Source organism: Oreochromis niloticus, linkage group LG11 (genome assembly GCF_001858045.2).
Source record: "Oreochromis niloticus isolate F11D_XX linkage group LG11, O_niloticus_UMD_NMBU, whole genome shotgun sequence".
NCBI classification, from domain to species: Eukaryota; Metazoa; Chordata; class Actinopteri; order Cichliformes; family Cichlidae; genus Oreochromis; species Oreochromis niloticus.
In genome coordinates, this window is record NC_031976.2 from 18,583,241 (window position 1) to 18,605,787 (window position 22,547).

General features: G+C 41.2%; 3 protein-coding genes and 1 long non-coding RNA gene across 4 annotated transcripts; 3 read left to right on the plus strand and 1 right to left on the minus strand.

Annotated features, from left to right (window-relative positions):
- Positions 1–279: 279 nt before the first annotated feature.
- hoxa9b (homeobox A9b) lies at positions 280–2,236 on the plus strand. The gene is made up of 2 exons (XM_003454385.5): positions 280–1,078; positions 1,554–2,236. The coding sequence occupies exons 1-2, from the start codon at positions 565–567 to the stop codon at positions 1,790–1,792; spliced, it is 753 nt and encodes a 250-aa protein (XP_003454433.1). The 5' UTR covers positions 280–564; the 3' UTR covers positions 1,793–2,236.
- A 3,807-nt stretch (positions 2,237–6,043) lies between these two features.
- Positions 6,044–7,457, minus strand: LOC112848145 (uncharacterized). Its single transcript, XR_003222093.1, has 3 exons — positions 7,318–7,457; positions 7,051–7,188; positions 6,044–6,377 (listed from the first exon to the last, which is right to left on the minus strand). It is a non-coding gene; the product is annotated as an uncharacterized LOC112848145 (long non-coding RNA).
- Positions 7,458–8,429: 972 nt separating this feature from the next.
- hoxa2b (homeobox A2b) lies at positions 8,430–10,380 on the plus strand. Its single transcript, XM_003454387.5, has 2 exons — positions 8,430–8,991; positions 9,462–10,380. The coding sequence occupies exons 1-2, from the start codon at positions 8,592–8,594 to the stop codon at positions 10,148–10,150; spliced, it is 1,089 nt and encodes a 362-aa protein (XP_003454435.1). The 5' UTR covers positions 8,430–8,591; the 3' UTR covers positions 10,151–10,380.
- A 2,870-nt stretch (positions 10,381–13,250) lies between these two features.
- skap2 (src kinase associated phosphoprotein 2) lies at positions 13,251–21,397 on the plus strand. Its single transcript, XM_003454390.5, has 12 exons — positions 13,251–13,412; positions 13,736–13,841; positions 13,955–13,980; positions 14,250–14,351; positions 15,162–15,242; positions 15,667–15,750; positions 15,875–15,999; positions 16,373–16,436; positions 16,563–16,667; positions 16,788–16,871; positions 17,749–17,861; positions 20,947–21,397. Exons 1-12 carry the CDS (start codon positions 13,373–13,375, stop codon positions 21,037–21,039), a joined length of 1,023 nt encoding a protein of 340 aa, XP_003454438.1. The 5' UTR covers positions 13,251–13,372; the 3' UTR covers positions 21,040–21,397.
- Positions 21,398–22,547: the final 1,150 nt, after the last annotated feature.

Genomic DNA, 22,547 nt, shown 5'->3' on the forward strand with positions numbered 1-22,547 from the left:
TGCCGCTACCACGAGCCTCATTTTTGTACATATTAGGAGTTTTATAGAGGTCATTAAATGATTGCAGTCTTTTTTTTGATGGGGGTAAATAACGCTATGATGCTTTTTTTATGAATATATATATATCTATATATATAGATATAGATATATAGCTTAAGACCTTGTTTGATGATTTTACAAATGGATACTTTAAAGGATTATTACCCCCGTCCCTATTTACAGCTAGATTTGATTACACTAACATAAGCTCTCTTGACAAAAATCATAACGTTTATTGCTTATAAACGAAATAGTTCCCAATAAAAGCGCGGGGATTTGCTATTAAAATATGGTGGGGGAAAATGGTGGCCATTTAGCCGAGCGCTAGGCTGATTTATTATTTATTGTTCTGTCCCACGGTCACGTGTTTGGGGCGCCCTATCCAGTCTTGGGCAAGGTTCAACTTACTGGACGCATTGAGTTTCTTGCTGGCGCACGACAGCAGCAGCTTATCATGCAATGAAACGTTTTTTTCTAAACGCTGCAGGACTGTAGAGTGCCGTCTTCTTACTTTGCGTCTTTGCAATGTCGACGTTGGGGACCAGTTATTACATTGACTCGCGCATTCTTCCCGAGCAGGAAGATATGGCACCGAGGTATTCCTCGTCAGCTGCAGGGGTGGAGCAGGCGGTGGTCACCGAATATGGCGGACAGGAGTCTTGCCCATTGCAGGCGAAATCTTCTATTTTTGGTGGCTCTTGGAGTGCCATCTCGGCCCACCCTCCAAACACGGCCGCTCCGACATATATACATCACCCTTACGCAAGTGGGGACAGCGATGGCATGTTTACGCGCTCTTGGGCGCTGGATCCGGTTTCTGCGTCCCTGTGTTTGACGGGATTACCATCGACAGGCATGCACTATGAGATAAAACCGGAACCCCTGATTGGGAGTGCGGAATGCACGACTTTGGAGACGCACACGCATCTTTTGTCTGACATTGAAAACGGTGCGTCTCTTGTGGAGATTCCCTGCGAAACTGCGTCTAAAGCCACTGAAGAGAATCCGTCAGTAGAGGAAAAAAGGGAGGTGGATCCAAGTAAGCAATGCAGGGTTTGGATTTTTATTATTGTCACTCGATGTAAACATTTAGATAGCATAAGCAAAAGGGTTTAATTTATCGCGAATGTGGAGGAATTGTTTTGAATGCCATTGGCTTGAATCATCTTGAAAACGCGTATAACGCTATCATAGGAGTGCATTGTTTCAAAGGTACTGCGTGGTCTCCTAGCTGATTAACATCATATCCAAAATAAATAAATAAATAAAATAATAAATAAGGTGACTATGACCCTAATATTCACGTCAGATTCTGCGCATTTTTCCAAATTTGGCAGAAATGTTACCAGAGAAAAACCTCAAAATTGCCTCTGTGCAGACAAAAAGAATGTCTCTAAAGAAAAAAGTCATAGTGTGCGTAAAAATGAATAAGCAGGACTTGTTTCATTTTTGTTTTTTTGTTTTATTTTACCCTCAGCTCGATAGCGTTAACTGTCTTGTTTCATGGTTTCCAGATAACCCGTCATCCAACTGGCTTCACGCAAAGCCCACCAGAAAAAAACGTTGCCCGTATACAAAGCATCAAATCCTCGAACTGGAAAAGGAGTTTCTGTTTAACATGTACCTTCCCCGGGATCGTAGATACGAGATAGCGAGACTGTTGAATTTGACCGAGAGACAGGTAAAAATCTGGTTTCAGAACCGCAGGATGAAGATGAAGAAAGAAAACAAAGATCGGCGAAGAGACAGTTAACTGTTTTCATTTTTTCTTTTTCTTTTTTTTCTTGGACAGACCTGGGATTAGAGCCTGTTTGGGAGGGGAGGGGTGAGGGGTTGAAAGGGAAAACTGGTGTCTGTCCTTAATGTTCCTGTAACACATGTTGTTGTAAAGTTAGTGCTGTTGAAACAATGCTGGGTGTTTTTTTTTCTTATAATATCGAGAGGAACAAGTGTTTTATGAGAACTTAGATGTGTTGTACTGCCGCACACAGATAGCTACCTTAGGCCATTTGTTATTTGCATGAATCTGTTGACTACCTGAATGTCTTTCAGCTACCTGTTTGCATTATTTAAGTTATTGTTTTGGTAACTTGATATTGTTTTTTTAATATTAAGATTTTGATGCATTTGTGAACATACTGCGCACACGGAAAATACCTCATCGTTCTTGATTTCACCTAAAATAAAGTGTAGTTTGTGTAGCATTTAAGAAAAGTAGTAATGTGGTGTTATTTTTTTTATTTAATTTCTCCCAACAATAATACACAAATATAAATCAACATTTAAATTCCTAAATGGTGATAGAGGATTTTTTTTTTTTTAAAAATGCTCCTTTGTTTCGAGCGTAAAATGTTTTCAAATCCTTTTTTATCTTTTCTTTTCTTTTCTTTTCTTTTCTTTTTTGAAGTTAAAGCTTTTGCTTCTGTTATATACAAATCAAATGAAGTGGGGAAAATGTTTTATTACAGGAAGAAAACGATAAAAATAGACTTTTACTACAAGTTCTGGGCTGTAACCATCGAGCTTTATGGCGCAAACAACCCAAATGAACCACCGAAACTTCCCAAGCTAAGGTTTGCCAAGTTAGCCATTCTCTCTCTCTCTCTCTCTCTCTCTCTCTCTCCCTCTCTCTCTCTCTCTCTCACTTTAACTCAAAAAAGTCTTCTGTCAAAGCCTGCTGGTATAAATTTGTATTTTAATAATTATCTATGTATTGCAATAAAAAAAGCTACTCTTAAGGACGAGCGAGGAATCTTTAAAATATGGCCAGCATTTGATAATAGTCCTTCTCTGCTTATTAAACTGAATATTTATTACAAAGCTGTAAAACGGTCACAATTACGTAAATTGTCCTTATTCCTTAAATCCTTAAAAAAGAAAGAAAGAAAAAGGAAAAACAAAATAAAAGCGTTAGACTGCAAACAGCAGAGGCCTACCTGTATCTAAGGGAAAGTTAAAAACGATTATTGTTCCACTTTATTATTGTACATGATTTTATTTTTCTTATTTGTTTGCAGGGCCTTTGATCGTCTCGCGGTATGCCCCCCCGCCCCCCGCAATAAACCACAGCCAACCTCAGCTGTTTATAAGGTGCGAAAACAGCAAAGCATGCTGAGGCTGTGTGACAGCAGCAAAGCAGTATTTCTCATGAGACTATAGGCAAATAGTCAGATATGTAATATTTGTCCACTTGCACACACACACCGCACACACACACAGAGGGGTGGGGGATGGGGGTGGGTGCAAATGGGTCTGTTTTAAAACGTCTAATTACTTTACAGCCGCCCACCAACAATTAGACCGTCTCAGTCAAAAAAGCATCCGCTTGTTGTTTTGTCACTACCAGACACACTATTGCAGCATGTCTGACACACTGAGTAATCTGCCAATAAAAATGACCGTCTATAAAAATAACAGTGAGTGACCAAACAGATTTTTTTTTTCTGGTAAAGCTGACTATTTTAATTTACACTTAAACAAATAAACGGGGTCGAACACTGTGCTGGTGATGGTGTTGAAGCTCCATGCTTTGGTGAATGCTGCTGCTCTCTGACCACCAGCAGGTGGAGGCAGCGGCTAATCTGAAGAGCAGTGCTCAAACAGGATGATGCGTTCATGATGGTGCGACTAAACACCACTCCCCACCGATTTCAGACCTCTACTTCATATCGTGTACATAAATATAAATATCTAACCCATGTTTCAGCTTCATTTATGATTATTTTACTCATATCATGCTTTTATTTTTATGTTTATATAGTTAATTTTGACGTGTTTTGTCAGGTTTGAGAAAAATATAGCAAATATGAAGAGGTTATCTCATGAATCCAGCCCATGTACAGTTTAAAAGATTATTTACACATGCGCCTTTATCTCATGCAACAAAAAAGAGAGTAAAAGGCTGGTCACACTCAAAATCAAGCCTACATATTTTTATTTTGTCACTCAGCAGTGGTACTAGGATGCTTTAGATAATATATGTAAGAAAAATCTCGATCATCTGTAAGGTATCATGATCAGCCTGGATCATGTGTAGATCATGCCATTTAGTTGTATAGAGAAGCAGTTAGCCCCAAGATCTAATTTGCATATTATTTCCTCAACTGTGCCAGCTTGTGTTGGTGTGGGATGCTCTTGAATGCAATGGAACTAAATGCCATTTGCCCTGCAGTGTTCAAAATCATTCAATCATGCAAATCAACCTTATGAATGTGGAGCTAATTGGCATTAAAGCTCAGGTTTAGAGCCTGTGGCACCATCCGCACCACAAACCTCTGTTCAGGATCAATCCCTGGAGATGTCTGTGAGTAGCATTTAGTTCCATTATGTTCAAAAGAAGGCAGGCGTCTCTGTAGCTCACACCAAAATAATCTAGATGGATAAATAGCACTGCTGGGCAGGGGGAAACTCACATTTGATTTTTGCTGTGACCTCCCCCTTTATTCCTGCACTCACATGCCTACAGATAATTTACACCAAAATGCTCCACTGATCATGATTACTGCCACATGATTAAGTTTGTCCTCACACTCACAGTCTCAGGAGCATAGCCGTTAGCTTATGTCTCATGATAGACTTGAGGTCCTGAAAAACCGAGAGTAGGCTCCTCTTCTTTCACTACAGTTCCTCCATTTCTACCTCTGTCACCTGAAACGGTCATCCATGTGTAGATCAGTATGTGTCTTTATCCCTTTGTGAGGAGGAAGAAGGGATACTTTGAGGACAAATTCAAATTCAAAAACATAAACATTATACATATGCCGTTTTACTGTGTTGTTATGGCATCTGCGAAGTCTCCTTCAGACACAAGAAAACACTGTTGTGTGTAAATGGCCGAAGGTTCCGGTCTGATCCTCACAAATGTTAGGCTGGATAGCTTCAGTGCAAACAGCCATGCCGGGAGTCCTGCTGCAGAAAAACAAAGTTCCTTGGACGTTGTTTGCCGTGACCTTTGGTGACCCCTATACATCAAACCTCATGACACCAGCAGTGGCAGAGGAGGCTATAAGTCAAATCTGGAATAGAAGTTCAGAGGAGTAAAGTCGTGAGCACATGGGAATCTGTTCCATCCACTTATCCTCAGTGCCAGTAGCCTGTTGTTTTGGACAAATCCCAAAGAGAATGCGGAAAGTGAGGTTAACTCTGTAATATGTGTCTGGGTTAGCAGAGGCCTAAACATTTTGCAGATATAATGGATTGACCTCTGAGGCGAACCATAGAAAAAACCTCAGATTAATCCAGTCTTCAGGGGGAAAGAGTCTTTCACTTAAAGCTTATGCTTATCGGCCATTTGTTCTCAGCAGTCTCACATCAGTTTGCATCAAAACCTCCCTCATGTACATTTTTCCTTTCACGTGGGGTGTGATTAAGCAGAGATAGCCCACTTGAGTCAGGCTGGCTGTCTCCTAAAAGTGGGTTATAGGTGGGAGAGGTGTCATCTTACTGGGGAGCACAGGAAATGCTTCAAACCTTCAAACCTCGTGGTGATATACACACATATATATATATATATATATGTATATCACCACGACCAGCTTTATTCGTGGACGCCATTTATTCATCTGCTTTCATCACCAAAAATTGAATTTTATGAGATTTCATTTATTTATTTATTTTCACATGTTGTCTTAGAGGGGAAAAATAATGTTTGATTTGCAGGCCTATAGTGCGCCTGGAGTATCTGTCAAATCTTCCCATGAATCCAGGCGGCTCAATAAATAAAAGCGTAATATGAAAATCCTGTCGTCGTGAACGCTGCTTTGTTTCCAGGACACACACACACACACACACACACACACACACACACACACACACACACACAGGCTCGACCCTAAATGTGTTTTCCAGAGTATTATAGCTACCGTGCGCCTTGAATGTACCCATGCATTTTTTCTAAGTGTCCTCTCGCAGGGAGAGCACGCTGTGATATGATGCAGTGCAAACGACAAAAAGATGCAGCAAACACTCAAGCCTCTCCACCATTCCAAATCACCTTTATTTTACACGCATGATTATACCATTATTATAATTATTAAATATATTTTTCACGCTTAAAAACAAACAAATAATAAAATAAAAGCAAAAACAAAAGCACATGGACACGCTGTAATTTTCCAGCTACTAAAAATTTCTATTTTTTAATACATTTAATATCACGGTATCTGTCTGAAAACAGAATATGTGCTGGGAAATACTGAATGAAATATAGCCCCTTTAAAACAACGCATTAGGTTTCGCCCCCTTGCCTTCCAGATGTCTCTCGTTGTTCCAGAACAGACGGGAAACGTGCCACTCCAGTTCACGTCCACGGCTCACCCAGACACCCTCTTCTCGTCTGCCTTCGTTCAGGACAAGCAACATAAAGTAAAATACATTTAAAAAACCGACTTCAAGTCGTCAAAGATCTGTACATGGATAACAGCATCGATTCAAATTTTGTAGCAGTACGAAATGTGAAATATATTCACGTTTTCAGCTCTCAGTATTTATAATATGATCAAATATTGCTGGGGGTTATATTTTGAACAGGGCTCTGTTCTTTCGTTTCCAAAAAATGTGTCAGGATAAGTAAACAGCGTCTTTAAGTGCTTTAAAATTATGATGTGCAAATTAGAAAAGAAAAAAATGGCAGAATGACGTGATTTATTCAGACAGGTATTACTAGGCAGCTATTTTCAGAAAGAGAATTAACCGCCATCGAATTCGTTTAATTTTTGTAACTTCTTACATTTATTTCTAAGTCACCAAGGTTTAATTTAGTTTTCTTTTAATAAAGACATGTTAAACTATATTTTATGATTTTATTAGATCTCATGTCTCATATTCAGGACGCATTTTTACAAACAATAATAAACCGTTTTACGCTATGAGGATATATAAAATCACTTCTATGCGTAAAAGCAGAATTATTCCAGAAAGCAGGCCACACAAAGACTTTGTCTACAGGGTTCCTGCCAGAGAGATAGGTATGGCAGTGAATGGGATTTCTGCTGAATGCCAACACCCACTCACCTCAGCAAACAATTGATCCTATGCAAAAAAAAAAGAAAAAAAAAAAGAAAAAAAAAAAGAAGCTGCTCCGTTTTCGTTTCTCTACCATCCACCCAGTCAAGTCCTCTCTTCTTTCTTTCTGTGCCAGAAATGTCCTTTCTGTGATCGAAAAAAAAGTGAGAGGGTCAGAGTTTCGTCTGGATTTATCGTTTATTATCAAATAACAGAGCAAAAAGCTTTGTGCGCAAAGCCCATGCGTCTCATCCCTGCTTTTAAAGAAATCCCGACCTTTCTAAATTGAAAACTCATCCTGCAGCCCACAGAGAGGTCGTCCTCTTCCTGGCCACATATGATCTAAGGGAGTGTTAGGTGGTTTAAATGTGTTCTTAGGGCAGGGAGCTGTCAGACCTTTTGGCGAGAAAGATTGATCACGCACGGGCTACCAGGGCTCTTTGTTTAGAGCCTGAGCAATAAACAGCCACCAGATCCCCACCTTTCCTAAGCTTCACAGTGCAGTGGCAAATCATTTCTGCTCTCCCCTATGTTATAACCAATAATGCTGAAATGTATGGATGCCGGCTTAGGTCAACATTATCCCAATAGGTGATATAAAATGAACGAAATTGGACGAGGAGAAGGGAGCAATAAACTTTAAAACGGTGACAAATGCACGTTAAATTACCAAGCTGCTTTCTTACCTTGACACAGACACACAAACACACCTAAAATAATTTATACACCACATTTTTATTTAGACTTTAAATCTAACGCTACCAATCAAAGGTTAAATAATTCGGGGATTAAAATGTTATCGATGCAAAATAAGACTGAAATATGAAAATTAATCTGTCTCTTTTCTCTCTCTCTCTGTGTAGTCTGGGCGGTGGGGGAGGGGAGGACATGTTGCTGTGTCTTGTGCTGCCTTTTCTTTTCTTTTCTTTTCTTTTCTTTTCTAGCCAATCTTCAAGAAACTCTCAAGATTAACGTCTCGGCCAGAGATAACGACTGTGGGCGTCTTCGTATTATGAGGCACAAATGTGACTGCTGCAATGATTTGCGGCGCGCCATGCTGGAAATAAATGCTCGTAAACACTCGTGAACAGCAGGCTCGCACGGGTGCGCGCTCCCGTGGCAGACGTGCACGGCTTTGGGGTGCATTTTCGGGGTGCTGTAAGGTGGGAGTGGGGGGGTTTAGGCAGTGGTGGACAAACTGAGGAGAGGAGGGAAAAAATGTGTAAATAAAGCAACCCCTACCCCCGGAATGAGGCGTTACCTCTCAGACTTTCTCGATCAATCATTGGGGACAGTGGCTTCTTTTGATAAAAACCCCAAATTGTCATTGGGCAGATGCAATCATGTGACAAGCAGCACGGTCTAATTCCGACCATGTCCTCCTGAAAGCAATAGTTTATGGCAGAGGTCTCCCTACGACTATAACCAGTTAAGTAGTTTATCAAAATAAACCTCGCCATCATATATTTATATATAGAGAGAGATATTTTGTCTTTATAATTCTTCCCTCCTCTGAATACCCGTGAGCTTTCCGAGACAAGCAGGAGGAGATGAATTACGAATTTGGGCGAGAAAGTGGTTTTATCAACAGCCAGCCGTCGCTCGCTGAGTGCCTGACATCTTTCACTAACCCTGTCGGTGATGCATTTCAAAGTTCATCAATCAAGATCTCAGCGCTTTCACAGTCGACACTGATTCCTCCTCCTTTTGAGCAGACCATCCCCGGCCTGAACCCGAGCGTCCACCCACGCCACAGCCGCTCCAAGCAGGCTCAGAAGGGCTTCAGCCCGCTACAGGCTGTGTCCCTACCCCCGGAGTACCCGTGGATGAAGGAGAAAAAAAGCATCAAGAGGAACCAGGCTGCTTCTGCTTCTTCATCTTCTTCTGCTCCTGCTGCTGCTACTGCTGCGACGACGGATGACTCCTCGCCACTCTACTTCTCCCCCCAAGGCAAGACATGATGATTAATAACCTCCATGTAAAAAAGGCTCCTTATTGTCTGAGGATTCCCCCTCTGCAAGTAGCTCCATCCTGGGGCCTTGTGCAGCGTGGGCGTCCCTTCTGAGCCAGTCTAGGATTTTGATTTAAGTATTCTTAATCTCATCAAGTAACGCACTGACTTGTGATGCAGTGTAAGAGTGCTAATGTTTGACAGTAATGGAGAGTGATAGATTATTCTTACACGGGCCAGCAGCTGGCATGTTCATTAATCTTCACCCTCCGTCCTGTCCTGTCCACGCAGACCCATCATATTCTGCCTGGGGCCCATAAATCTTCCCAGTCCTGGTGTTTGCTTGCCACAAGTTTCACCCCATAGCGCTTTTTTCTCCCCTCCAAACACACCCGTGTTACGAATTAAATTATTATATTTGCAGTGGATTTTCTACTAATAATTTCTTTAAATTGTTTATTTATTTTAGGTTCACCTGATACACCAGAGAGTGGTGCTGGCGATGGAGGGTCATCAAGGAGGCTGAGGACTGCGTACACCAACACCCAACTTCTGGAGCTGGAGAAGGAGTTTCATTTTAACAAATACCTGTGCAGACCGAGGCGAGTGGAAATAGCTGCTTTGCTGGATTTAACGGAGAAGCAGGTGAAAGTGTGGTTTCAGAACAGGCGGATGAAGCACAAGAGGCAGACTCATAGCAAGGAGAACAGGGACAGCGAGGGGAAATACGCCTGCCTGGACGACGGGCCGGAGGACGAGTTGGAGCAGGCTACAGAGGGCAGCGCCGCCGGGACTCTCTTTGAGAGGGAGAGGTATTTCCACCAGAATACCTTGACTTCACAACACTGTCAGAACGCACACAATGGGGAGAGCCAAAGCCCAACTGTTACCCCTCTGAGCAGCAATGAGAAAAATCTGAAACATTTTCCAAACCCGTCAGCCATTGTGCCCATCTGCGTGTCCACAATAGGCCCGAACAATGACGATTCCCCGGACCTGGACGCCTCATTGCGGGATTTCCAAGTTTTCTCATCCTCGCCCTCTTTCTCACCGAGTTTGTCAGAATCAGCTCAAAGTCCCCTGCCTTTACCCTGCGAGACTTTCGACCTCTTCTCAGAAACACTCACAACAATCGACCTGCAAAACCTGAGTTATTGAAATGTTTCGACTTTGGTATTTGTAACTCAGAAGGTTGTGCTCTAGTTTAGGACGTCAGGGTGGAAATTTTTAATAGATGAGGTAAGTTAAAGCGAAATAAGCAAAGCTTTTTTCTTTTTTTGTTGCCTGTATGGACTGTTAGGCTGGTAGAAGACACAGTGCACATTTATTTTTATATGGATTTGGACTATAATTGAGCACAATATTTTTATTGAAATAAAATTTTACATTGATTGGACTCAGATGCGTTTTGGTCTTTTTTCCCCCTATATGCCCACAATAAGCAACTCTACAGAGCTTATTGATTTTACCTCAATAAATGAAAATGATTAAGAGCATCAGCCATAAAATGAAATGAATTAGATTCTCAAAAATAAGAAAAAACAATATAAGCTGTTAATATAAAAGGATTATTTTACCATTAAATTCATTAGCCTATGAACGCACTGAATACACATAAACTAAAATTAAAATAGAAGCGGTATAAAAGTGTAATTGTTGTTGCTGTATTATATTTTTATTTTCATAGATTGTGCCGAGAGAATTTCTCCAGCGTGGCCGTGGGTCTGGTAGCATATAGTCACCAAAAAGACACACACAAAAAGGAACACTGCGAGAGATTCATTGCCTCTCCATACTTAAACGCAGAAAAAGAAAATTTGCTGTGTGAATTGCCTGCTAGGAGTCCCAGGCCAAAAGCTATGACTTTTCCTGGCTTTCTAATTACGTTTTATTGCCTATAAAACTCACAGGACTGAGGGTGCTTGTTTATAGCCCGAGCCGCAATGTAATACAATCTCTTTGAATTAAGACGTGCGCCTTGCCCCATTGTGGTTTTCAAAACTTTTTATGATGTAAAATTAAGTAGGACTCATTCAAAGCAGCAGACGTAAGGCATTTTCTCCAAATTGATATATAAATTTATGCAACTGAGCCTATAAATTAATTGGATGATGTAACTATAAAACGGATTCGACTGCGAACAATGGTCACATATCAGTCAAACGGCTGAAGGTATTTATGTATATGAACCGTTTATTATTATTTTTTTAGTAAATCATCATGAAATTGAGGTAAATTTATGTTGGTCTGGATCAGAGGCAGTTCGACCCCGTTTAATGCTAAAGGAATTTCTCACACCGACCAGTTGATCCTCTGCTCGACTTAAAGACGCTTTTTCCACAAGGGACCCCCCCCCCCTTTATCCACTCCCCCATTTTATATATACATTATTTACTGTTTAGAATAAAAAAAAAATGTTTGGTGAAAAACAAAGTCATTCTTCAGTGCTATATAAAATTAACCACCACACTGATTAATTATTCTGAAAACAGTCCCCAGGCGGCAGATATTCATTTATATGCTCAGCGTATCTGCACACACACACACACACACACACACACACACACACACACACACACACACACACATATGTATACACACCCTCTGCGTTTTCGAGAGCGCACTGCCGGGCTAAGCGCCTCATAGCATTAATACAATGAACTGCTCGTCCTCCTGAAAATGGTTCAAAGTGATGCTGATTATGCATGTTTTGAGAACAAGGACAAAATCGTGAAAGCCTAATATTAAACCCAGGAGGCCCAGAAGCAGTCGGATGTGGACTCATAACTGTAGATCCAGTGTTAACCAAGCAACACCTCCTTTTCTAAAAGCACAACAATGGTCCACATGGTCATCTCCCACCTTTTATTTTACACTCACCAAATAAAGTATCTTATTATTCAAAAACGATAAACTAAATTATGAATTAATCCGTGTTTTGCATGTTAAACAGCTAGAGTGCAGTGTGCACTCGGTGGATTGCGACCCCTGTAATGAGTGTGATAAAAGGGGAAGGAACCAATGGCGTTGGGCTGTTTTTGAGACGACAGGCAAGTAAGATGGAGCTTTTTGGGAAACTAGATACATGGCTTTGCCTGTAAGAGCCCTCCCCTGCTCACACACATGCGCTGGCACACAGAGGCACACAGAGGTCAGAGGTCAAACCGGCTCTCCTCTCCAAAGCTGGGAGGAACTACCGGCAGGTCAGGAGGGGGTCAGGTTTTGAATGGCCGCAGAGCATTTGAGGCTCATAAACAACGTGCTGGCTGCTCGGATGAAGAGAAACAGGACGTGACGTCAGAAAACGTGGAAACGGTTTAATTTTGCGTTATGAATTGTAACAACTCTAATACTTAGAAATGTCCGGTGATCGTATTTAATCGTGATTCTGAACAAAAATCCTTGTTTAACGTTTAATGATCATATGATCTGTTTACAGAGTCTGACTGGCTGTGGCAGCACAACTGCCTGACACCTGCAGCCAAGCCAACACCTGAGACTAAAGCTGTGCCACAAACGCCTCGACATTTCTGTCTCCTTCCTCCAAAACATCAGAGTATACAGTTCAAAGGCTCAGTCTTTTAACCCAGATTGGGTGATACCGCCTGTCAAAAAAGACGAATAAATGACTGACATCTTTATAAACAATGTGACAACACAAAAAGAAAAGGCCATTTTCCGCAAATGCACCAGAGGCGCTGACTTAACTTGATGTAAGAAGTCATTCTTTTCTGGTTCTATCGTTTTCTTTTAAAATAACCTGCATATTTTTTGTTTCTTCTTCTTTTTTAAAATGTCAAATATAGTCAGAGTACAAAGCAGTGCAGCAGAAGTAGCACAGACCCGTGAAACATCTGAAGAAGCTGGCACAGAAGCATTCAGCATTATATGATTGACTTTTTAATCTATTAATGATCCCTGGTTTGGATTACAGCCCTGACATATTCATAGACTCAAAGCTTGCATCGCTGTAAAACAAAAGACGCCCCTAATGTGTTCAGCGAGTCAGCCGTAGAGAGCAGACTTAAGTGCCAAAAAATATGATCTGGAATCAATCAACAATATGATCGCGGCGTTATGCTCGGACTTTATTATTCCGTAAAGACCCGTTGCTCCATTAAAGCATCAATTTCCTGTCTACGGTGGCAGTCAAAAAATAAATAAAGACCAATAAACGTCAACGTCAGTGAACGCCGAACACCGAGCAGGCGGCTCTGAGTGTTTGTCCTGCAGCGGAACTGTGTGGTCACTGATAAATAATTAGCAGATTAACTTCCGTATATCTTCGAGCCCGAGCTGCTGCTTCCGTGTCGCGCAGGCTAGAGTTTCCCTTCCTCAGGCTGGACGCTCAGTCGCTTCAGGCTAGAAACTGCGGTAAGAATGCGTGCGATCCCCGAGGAGTTAACGACGCTCATTTCAGGTAAAACTGTCGATTCATAGTTGCCTTTGGAGTAGAGGAGAGTTTATTTCCGTGTTTTATAAAGACTTGTTTTACTTTAAGTCTGGTATATAACAGACTGCTTTTCTTTTAAAAAAGAGGAAGCACAGTTTTCCCCCTTTTTTCTGCTATATTCACTCAAATCGACGGTTGTGCTGGCATTTCATTAAAAAAAAACTCTCTTCAAGTCTCAAACTTGAGGCATGAGCTGGACGTCAAAGTTGCAAACTTTATGAAGGAGGATGTCCACTCAACTGCTATCAGCCATCAGAACATGTTAATGTTTTACCTCTTGTGCTGTTCAGATCTCGAAAATTACCTCATTGATGGGTTGAAGGCAGAAAATCTAAGCAAGAAGGCGAAAGAGAAGAGGGAAGCCTTCATCAAGAGGATAAAGGAGGTCAAGCAAGGGTATGACTCATGACTGGAACCAGCATACATCAAAATACTCCAGTTTTGATTTGCTTTGCAGGTGCATAAGTTGTTGTGATTAACTTTATTGGCCGTTCCTTTCTCCCAAACAGTTTTCCACAAGATTTTAAGGACAAAGGTAAGTTGTCTGTTTGCTGAATAATCCTGTAGGTGTGTTTTTTAAAACTGGTACCCAATGGGGGTCATGACTGACCACAAGAGGTCATGACATTAATGCGAGGGCCCACAAGTCGATTAAAACCCTATCCCACAAATTTGAAAAAGCAAGGACAACAAAAAGTCACACTTCATAATAAACTGGCCACATAACACCTTTAACACCACACAATGGCAACTTCTGTGTTACTCTGTGTGCAGTTACTTCACAGCCCTCTGTGTTTACTGCAGTAGGTGGAAATGACTCAGATGACGAGGAGGAAGTTGACAGCAACAACGACGGGGGGTCGCTGCAGTCAGAGCGCACGGACAAGGATGATGATGCCTTCGAAGGTGAGCCACAAACACTTAGCAGACAAACAGAGTTGACTTGCTAACTGCTCGCAAGCTGCGGATTAGAGCACCGAAAGCTCCGTGTTGGCAGGAAAGTATACAGATCTTTGCTCTGGCTCCTTGGAGAAAGTGACTTTGAGTGGCACAATGAGGGAGACATTCCAACTGTAACTTGGCAACATACTTGGGAAGCAATTTGGGTGCACAACTGCTACTCCTACCACCTCCCTCACCCCACCCCTTTGATGGCTAAAGCACACTTTATTGCTCTCTCAGCCACAGTCTAGGGGCTTAAAATTACTGCTGTGGCTGCAGGTTATGACACAAAAACATTCCCCGATAAACACTTGCTTTAATCCTGTTTATTCCATTATCCAAACCGTGACAGATTTTTACATTTGCAGTTTTGTTTTTGCCCCCTTTTTTTTCCCACCACAGAGTATCAGGGAAATCCTTATGAAATGGTGATTGGGGGACTGGGGTTTATGGCCTATAAGCAGCTGCCAGTTTTATGGCTGCTCTTTCACACAAAGCAACTTTGACACGGCATTTGAATATTTGAAGTTAGACAGGGCAAGGGAAACCTTCTCCAGTGAGAGTAAAATATTACTCAGAGTAGCTTTGCTATTCAATTTAATATCGGTTAAACAAATGCATGATAGATAATAGTAACTCATAAACCTTCTGGTCATGTTTAACTTTAAAACCCCCGCCACAAAAAACAACAGTCAGTTATTGTTTCACTTTTGAAAGGATTCAGCAGCAATGATGATGGGTCACATATTTGGATTTCCTTAATTCTTTTTCCAGGTTCCCAGCAGTCCCCACCTGTGGCGGCCCAGGACCTGCCATCTGTCTTTAAAGCAGGATATCTTGAGAAGCGCAGAAAGGGTTGGTGCTCTGCTTATAAGATATGCATGCACAGGGCAGCTTTTCCAAGGGGGAAAAAGCTGTAAAGGAAAAGGAGGATGCCTGGTTACTGAAATATGCAAGCTCTCAAATATCCTTGGGCCAGGGTTTTTTGGGGTTTTTTTTTTTTTGAATTGGCTTTTTAACAGATGTGAACAAAAAGAAGGCTTTTTTGTTTTTTAACCTTTACAAAGGATCTTACATATTGCAAAACACCAAAAATCTGCAAAAAGTTAGTTGACTCTACTGTGTTGCACACAATACCCTAAATAAGGACTGTAATCTAATTCACATTTTCTTTACAGTTCAGGTATTTTTGCCCGTTCTATATATAAAAATCACAACGCTTACAGCCATCAAAACACACTGGAAAATTCTCTGTGCATTTGGTTCTCTCCCTCCACAGATCACAGCTTTTTCGGTACTGAGTGGCAGAAGAGATGGTGTGCTTTGAGCCATCACACCTTCTACTATTACGGCAGTGAGAAAGGTACTTTCTTCATTTTTAAGTAGGGGAATAATTTTTCCCTTTTTTTTTCCTTCTCTTTTTAACAGTATCAGTGCAGTTATTGCATCTGCACCAATAATGATGATGCTTTAATTTTCTAAACCAGACAAGCAGCAGAAGGGTGAGTTCAGTATCGATGGGTACGGTGTCAAAATGAACAGCACCTTACGCAGAGACTCGAAGAAAGACTGCTGCTTTGAAATTTCGGCCCCAGACAAGCGCGTCTATCAGGTACGCTCATCTCTCGATGGCTGCTCGAGTTTCTTTCAGTCGTTGCCTTTTTTAAATGCTGTTAAACTGTATTTGGTTTTGGTTATTTCAAACTTGAGATGTGACATGTTTAAAACTTGGCACAGTGTGTCTATCCATGCACTTCAGTAAATCTTTATTTTAATGCTTTTCCATTTGACACTACTGCCTTTGCAGTAGCTCAGCCTGACACGTACTGAATAAGGCTAAATGAGTGTTTCTAACATTCAGACTCTTCCATGTGGAACATTTTACTATGCATAAATGCAGTATTATTTGCTTATGTTAATTAATATATGTAGAACTCCTCCTTATTGCACATTCACATTCATTTCTCTTCCCCCTTTCATGACAGTTTTGTGCGTCATCACCGAAGGAGGCGGAGGAGTGGGTGAAACAGATAGACTTTGTTTTGAAAGGTTTGAACTTTGCCATTCATAAAAAACATTTATTATGCTCTTTAATGTCAGTAGCACCTACTAAGGAAGTAAAATCTGCATTTATCATGCCTAGCAATAAAACTAACTTTGCTCTCCTGTTTGTAGATATGTCGGGCATCATCCCAGAAGACGACGAGGAACAGGAAATGTACGATGACGTAGGGAATATAGGTGAACCAATCGATGAAGACATCTACGAAGAGCTTCCAGGTCTGACCACATGTTACATTACAACGATAACCTCTATCATGTTAGAGAACGGGAACAAAGTGCGTGGATCTTGTTTGATTTGATCTGATTTTATTTTTTTATATCGTTTGGTTTCTCCAGAAGAAGAAGTTCCAGCTGTAGCAAAGCCTCGTCCTCCAAAAATTGAGCCGGCAAGCAAACCTACTCCTCCTCCTCCTGCTGCAGGTACACAAAGCACTGACATTTGTGCTTAGTCTGAATCCTAAGTGGTATATTTAGTGAATTAGAATGTAGTAAGTTTCTTAATAGACAGAAGAAACTTTAAAAAATGCCTTTTTGTGACATGCACACACAGCAAATTAAACCTAACAGTTATGAAGAAGTGACATACGCAGAGGAAGTTCTCGTGAAGGAGTGCAACTGAAAGTTAGCACAACACTGGAAATAACTTCAGCCTAGTTGGCCAACTTCCTTTTACAATAAATAGCATGTTATAGTTCTGTAAATAGCTGATACCTTTCCTCCAAAAACGATCTGCCTCTGTCTGCTCTGCACATTTGAGCAAACTTACAGTTACTAACCACCAAGTCTCACCACAAAACTCAGAATGGCCAGCTTTATAGACTTTAAAAACAGACTTGCTCAGAAGTCGAAACCCCAGCTGCTAAAACACTAGCTGTGTCTTGGTTTCAAACTACAAACCAGTTGAATTCAGCATACTGATGCGCTGCACTACATAGTAGTTAGTTGTCATTGTACATTTTACTACTAAACACCACTATTTTCTTCTTAATTCTTAAAGCAGTGCCCAGCTTTTACATTTCTCTTTGTGCTTTACCTCGTGATTAAAAAATAATGCACAAACAGTACACCCCAAAACCTGTTTTTTAAAATGAGAATTTATTATGTAACTGGGACACTGCTGACCTTCTTGATTTGGTTTTTGAGCCAACCAAATTCTGCCGTAGGCTCTTGGCTGCCCCCTGTAGGTTCGGTTCAAACTAACAAGTAATTGCTGTGTGAAATCTGGACATCTAGAAGGATTACTCTGGCTAGAAAATAAAGCGCCGATCTGTCATCACCTTGCTTTTTTCTTTTTCAGTTGATAAGAGCACAGACTATCAGAACTACTACCAAGGCTTGTGGGACTGTTCAGGGGACCACCCAGACGAGCTGTCCTTCAAACGTGGAGACGCCATCTACGTCCTGAGTAAGGTATGGTGAGGCTAAACCCTAGATGTCAGAGATAAACTGTGGCGATTCTTGTCTTGACGCACGATAAAGTTGGTATTACCTTAAATCCAACCACACTGCAAAAGTTTGAGAGGTTTGTAGACCGAGTGGTCCGGCTGGTTGCAGACCACCTAAAGTGAGTTATTTCTAAGCTCTTAGAGGAACTGACTATTCAGATCCTTTACTGGCAGCACCTGGCCCACCGCCTAGAGGTGGAAGGCTGATGGTAAGAGGCAGACTGGGCTTGGTTCCTTCTCTGGCGCTCTGATGGGGATTAGTTGTGTCACAACGGAAACTGTTTTAGTGCTGTTGGCGGAGGCCGAGCTTAGCTGGCACACGGCGTAATTCCATCACTTCCATCTGGACTGTTTCAGCACGCTGTCGCTACTGCCATGCCAGGCAGTGAGCAGCCTTCAGCCCACACACACCTCTCAGAAATTTCTCTCACCTCGCCAAATAGGAATGTGTGTTTTCAGGAAAACCAGGCTGGTCAGCCACTCTATTCAGAGCAGGTGAGGACGTGTAATGGACGCACAATTTCCGAGGCTTGTCAGCTAGTCATGAGCCAGAGAACTGAGAGGCAGTTCTTTACTTTTATTATGTAACTAAACAGGAGCCCCTTTGTACTTAACCGGTTCGTATGAACGCTGAATTGGATTTTGTTGTGATACATTTAACAAGATTTGTTTTGGACGCTGGACAGAAAATGAGCAGTGGAATTTTATACTCGTCGAGATGTGTGGTTTGTCTTTAAAATATATATAAATAATGTGTGAAATGTGCTCCATCCAGACAGGCTATATTTCCTGTCTGGTTTGGTTTCTATGGAGCATGGAGTCAATTGAGACATACTGTTGTCAACGGGCCAGGTTGCTTTTCAAATTCAAGTCTGCCATCTACTGGCTCTTTAAGGCAAAGAAGACTTTGGGAAAATTTGAGAGGCATGTGCTGTACATTAAACAGAGATGCACCAATAAATAAATACAATTGTAATATGCTACATAGTCATATTATTAACTCCATGTATAGGTGGAAGCACTAGAAATGTATTTTTCACCTTTGAAATGTCTAAATAATTTTTAAAGCCCTTCTCAATTTTACATTGAACATGATGTCAATATAAATTTCAAGACAAATTCACCTTATTATCACGTTTAGGACACTGGGACCAGAAAATTGCTTTCTCTCTCTCTCTCTTTTTTAAATACACTACAATAAAACTAAATAATGAATTATCAGGACTGTTGGTTTTCTTTTCACCAAATCAATTGATTGTTCCTTCAACACTAATGGAGGGACACAAATGCACAAAGCAGACAGACTGTCCAATCCTCATTGACCAAATGCCTGTTTATGACTTCTCCTTGGTGTGTAGAAAAGGCCCAAGAATCAAGTTGCCCTTTCACTTAGACTGGGAGCGCCATTAGCTAAAACCTTGGTGTTGGGGGTTGTGGCCTGCTGCGAGGGCAATGACCATAAAACCTGTCTGGACTGCAGCAGCCAGCTGCAGCTAAATGGACAGCCGACTCCTCCCCCCCCCCGCCATTCCCTCTTCCACTGTTCTCCTTTCTCCCTCCTCCAATGTGTCCCTCCCCCATTCTGCAGACCAGAAATAGCTGTAGTGTTACAGCTGGGAGACCCCCCAGTCAGGACCTGGGAGCTGATTATAAGGCCCGACTAAGGGCGATTGTGTTGACCGGATATGCTGCACACCTCGTCGCCCCCAACACACACCCAGCCTCCCATTAGTAACAAACTGACTGAGAGATGTAAGGTCTCTCTGCTTAAAACGTTACAATGTCAATTTGCTCTCCCTGCACATTGTTTTATCCTATCACTGTTTTACACTTTGTGTTTTAACTAATGCACCGGGACTCTTTCATTTGGTGAAAGTAATCAAATTACAGGACTGTTGTTTTAACTAGCCGAGGGTATTTGTGTTGATGTGTGTTGTCGCAGTGTGTGGTGTCATTAGTCATCCACAGCTCTACATATTTGTTCTCATGTTGCGTCCAGCACTTACTAAAGCATGACTTATTTGTCAGCCGGCCAACGACACAATGAGGTGTTGCCGTTTTCAAAGGCTGGTGGCAGGAAGTCGTAATGTGGACGCACACCCCTTTACACACACCTCATGTCAAGCTGCTATATTAGCCTCCAGGGGCTTGTGATGAAATGACATTTTAGGAAAGTGGATTTAACATTTTCTGTTTGTCTGTGGTAGCTATGTAAACTTTTTTTTTTTTTTTTAAATTATTTAAATTTACTTTTAATAATTTAGATGTTTTGAATGGCTTTCTACAGCATTATATCGATTTGGCTGATACAGATACTGAAACGGTGTGTCAAGCCTGTCTTTATCTGATGTGATAAATGGCCCATCACCAGAGACCTGTCAGTGTCAGCCCTCACTATAGTGAGCATAATCCCCCTCTGTCTAATACTACCATATGATCGCCTACATCCATTGCTCTGTCTTGGGAATAAGTGGACACAGATGTGGCCCTTCATTGTCCCCGAGTTCTGGCTTGGATGTGAAACGTTGTCCAGGTTCGTCTTCCTTCAGCCTTGTCAGAACGTGATCTCCAGTCTTGATTCATGTGCAGGGAAGACTTTGATGTAAGGTCAAAGAGAAAGGGGGGCCGAGAGAGAAGGAAAGGGAGAGAGTGAGTGAGTTATTGTCGTCTTGTCTCAGATCTCTCCTCGCAGTGTCCTCCTCACATCTCTGCATGCTGACAGCCATTTGGAGCTATTACTTGTCACGCTTTGACAGATTTATGTGTGATGTGCTTTATGCACACTGAGCTTTTTGTGTGGAGTGGAGAGAACATGTGCAGTCTCAAAATTGACACCAGGTAAAGAGGCAGAACGGAAGGCGAGGAGGTGTGCAGGTGTTGATGGGAGATAAGTACTGTAGAGTGGACGGAAAACAGCTGAAAGAATGAAGGCGTCATTTGTTCTGCTATTTTATCAATTCTGATTTCAGCAGAAAATGATCAGCTAGGATGAAGGAGCACTAACACACTCTTATTTTTCCTTCCTTGTCTCTGCTCTTGTGTGCTTCCAGGAATATCAGAACTTTGGCTGGTGGGTTGGAGAGAAGAATGGAGTTATAGGTATTGTTCCCAAAGACTATCTGATGGAGCTGTATGCTATTTAAATGCACCCGGTGTAAACTGCTAACATCTTGTGGCTTTATTGCTCGTTCCAAATGTTCAAAAGTTGTAACTGAAAAACTATAAATATGGTAAAACATTGTTGTGATTTTTTTTTTTTGTATTGAATTTTTTGAAGAACATTTCCTGTGATACACTTTGTAAGAGACTGATTTGATACAAAGATTTAACTTTTAAAAAAAAGATTTGACTGATATATGTAGGGTTTTCTGCACTTTGCACTGCTTTCTTTGTTATTTATTCTGTATTCAGTTTTTTTTAAAACAGTATGAGCTCACTTGCTACTTTTGGCAAATTTTGGATTTTGCAACTGGCGAAATAAATAAAAATGTAAACACATGACGTGTGGACCTCCCCTCTTTTTTTTTTTTCTTCTTCTAAAAGTCCACAAGGTGGCAGTAGAGAGTGTTGGAGAGTCAGTTTATCTTTAACAAAGACACTGATAGAAGTGTCTACACAGCAGTATCTTTTTTCTTGCCTTAGAACCCAGTTCTTGACATAAAGTTTAAATAATTAATATTATCAAAGAGGAAGAAGCTTAACAGAAGAAATATTTGGTTCTTGAGGCTTTGTGTCATATTCTGATGGGGAGAAATATTTAAATAAAAGGCATAAGCACTAAGTGCATCTATGAATACTAATCTACCCTGAATAATAAATCACATTATTTGTTTTCTGTAATGCTGTGCGGTTAGGTCAAAGGCAATATTTAAACTAAAGACGTGTATATGGCCTCCTGGTTACAAAAATATTTATTTATTTTAAAAATGACTTTATTCATCTGCTCAGCACTTTTTGCTCCAATCTTCAAAGGGACACTTTTATTTTATGGCACCTGAGAGACTTGCCTGGGCAGAGGATCGCAGCATGGCAGATGGTTGCTTGTGCTGCATGCCTGAGTGAAATGGTTGAGGTGCACTAATAAGACAGCCACCCACACAGATAGTATGGATGCTTATCGCCCTCTGAGGGGCTGTTTGACAGCAGGCGAGGTGGTTGCGGCTGGGCATATCCCTCTGAGGTTACATACGTACTGTACATATCTTTTTACAGTCTCCTCACTGAATGAAATGCCAAAGCTATGTTTTTATATATGGTCCTTTTTGGTTTGATATGGACAAAGAGCCCTTGTCAAGGTTTCTCAAGGTTGTGAGAAAATGGGCAGGGAAAACGCATTCATTAACCGATAACTCACTGCATCGTTCCCTTCTTCTTCCCTCTATTTTTTCCCCCTTTTCTGTGTCTCTCTATTTTGTTCTTCTTGAGTGATGAGCTCGTCCTCTGTCCTCTGGGTGACATTCAAAGACAATATAAATCCTGCCCTTTATGGTATAGTGCAGCGATAAAGCTTCTGTACTAATTGGCGATGTAATGAATTACCATAATGAGTTATTGAATATAGAGAGGAAATGCTTTTGTTTTAGGGCAGAGAAAGAACGTATAATCAAATAATGCAATATTCTGCCATATAGATGGCCAAAATTGTGATGAC

Excerpts from the sequence above, each read along its gene's own strand:
- hoxa9b (XM_003454385.5), top strand. The coding sequence starts at position 565 with ATGTCGACGTTGGGGACCAGTTATTACATTGACTCGCGCATTCTTCCC. Across the intron at positions 1,079-1,553 it reads AAAAAGGGAGGTGGATCCAA|ATAACCCGTCATCCAACTGG; the intron begins GTAAGCAATGCA and ends CATGGTTTCCAG.
- hoxa2b (XM_003454387.5), top strand. The coding sequence starts at position 8,592 with ATGAATTACGAATTTGGGCGAGAAAGTGGTTTTATCAACAGCCAGCCG. Across the intron at positions 8,992-9,461 it reads ACTCTACTTCTCCCCCCAAG|GTTCACCTGATACACCAGAG; the intron begins GCAAGACATGAT and ends TATTTATTTTAG.
- skap2 (XM_003454390.5), top strand. The coding sequence starts at position 13,373 with ATGCGTGCGATCCCCGAGGAGTTAACGACGCTCATTTCAG. Across the intron at positions 13,413-13,735 it reads GTTAACGACGCTCATTTCAG|ATCTCGAAAATTACCTCATT; the intron begins GTAAAACTGTCG and ends TGTGCTGTTCAG. Across the intron at positions 13,981-14,249 it reads ACAAGATTTTAAGGACAAAG|TAGGTGGAAATGACTCAGAT; the intron begins GTAAGTTGTCTG and ends TGTTTACTGCAG.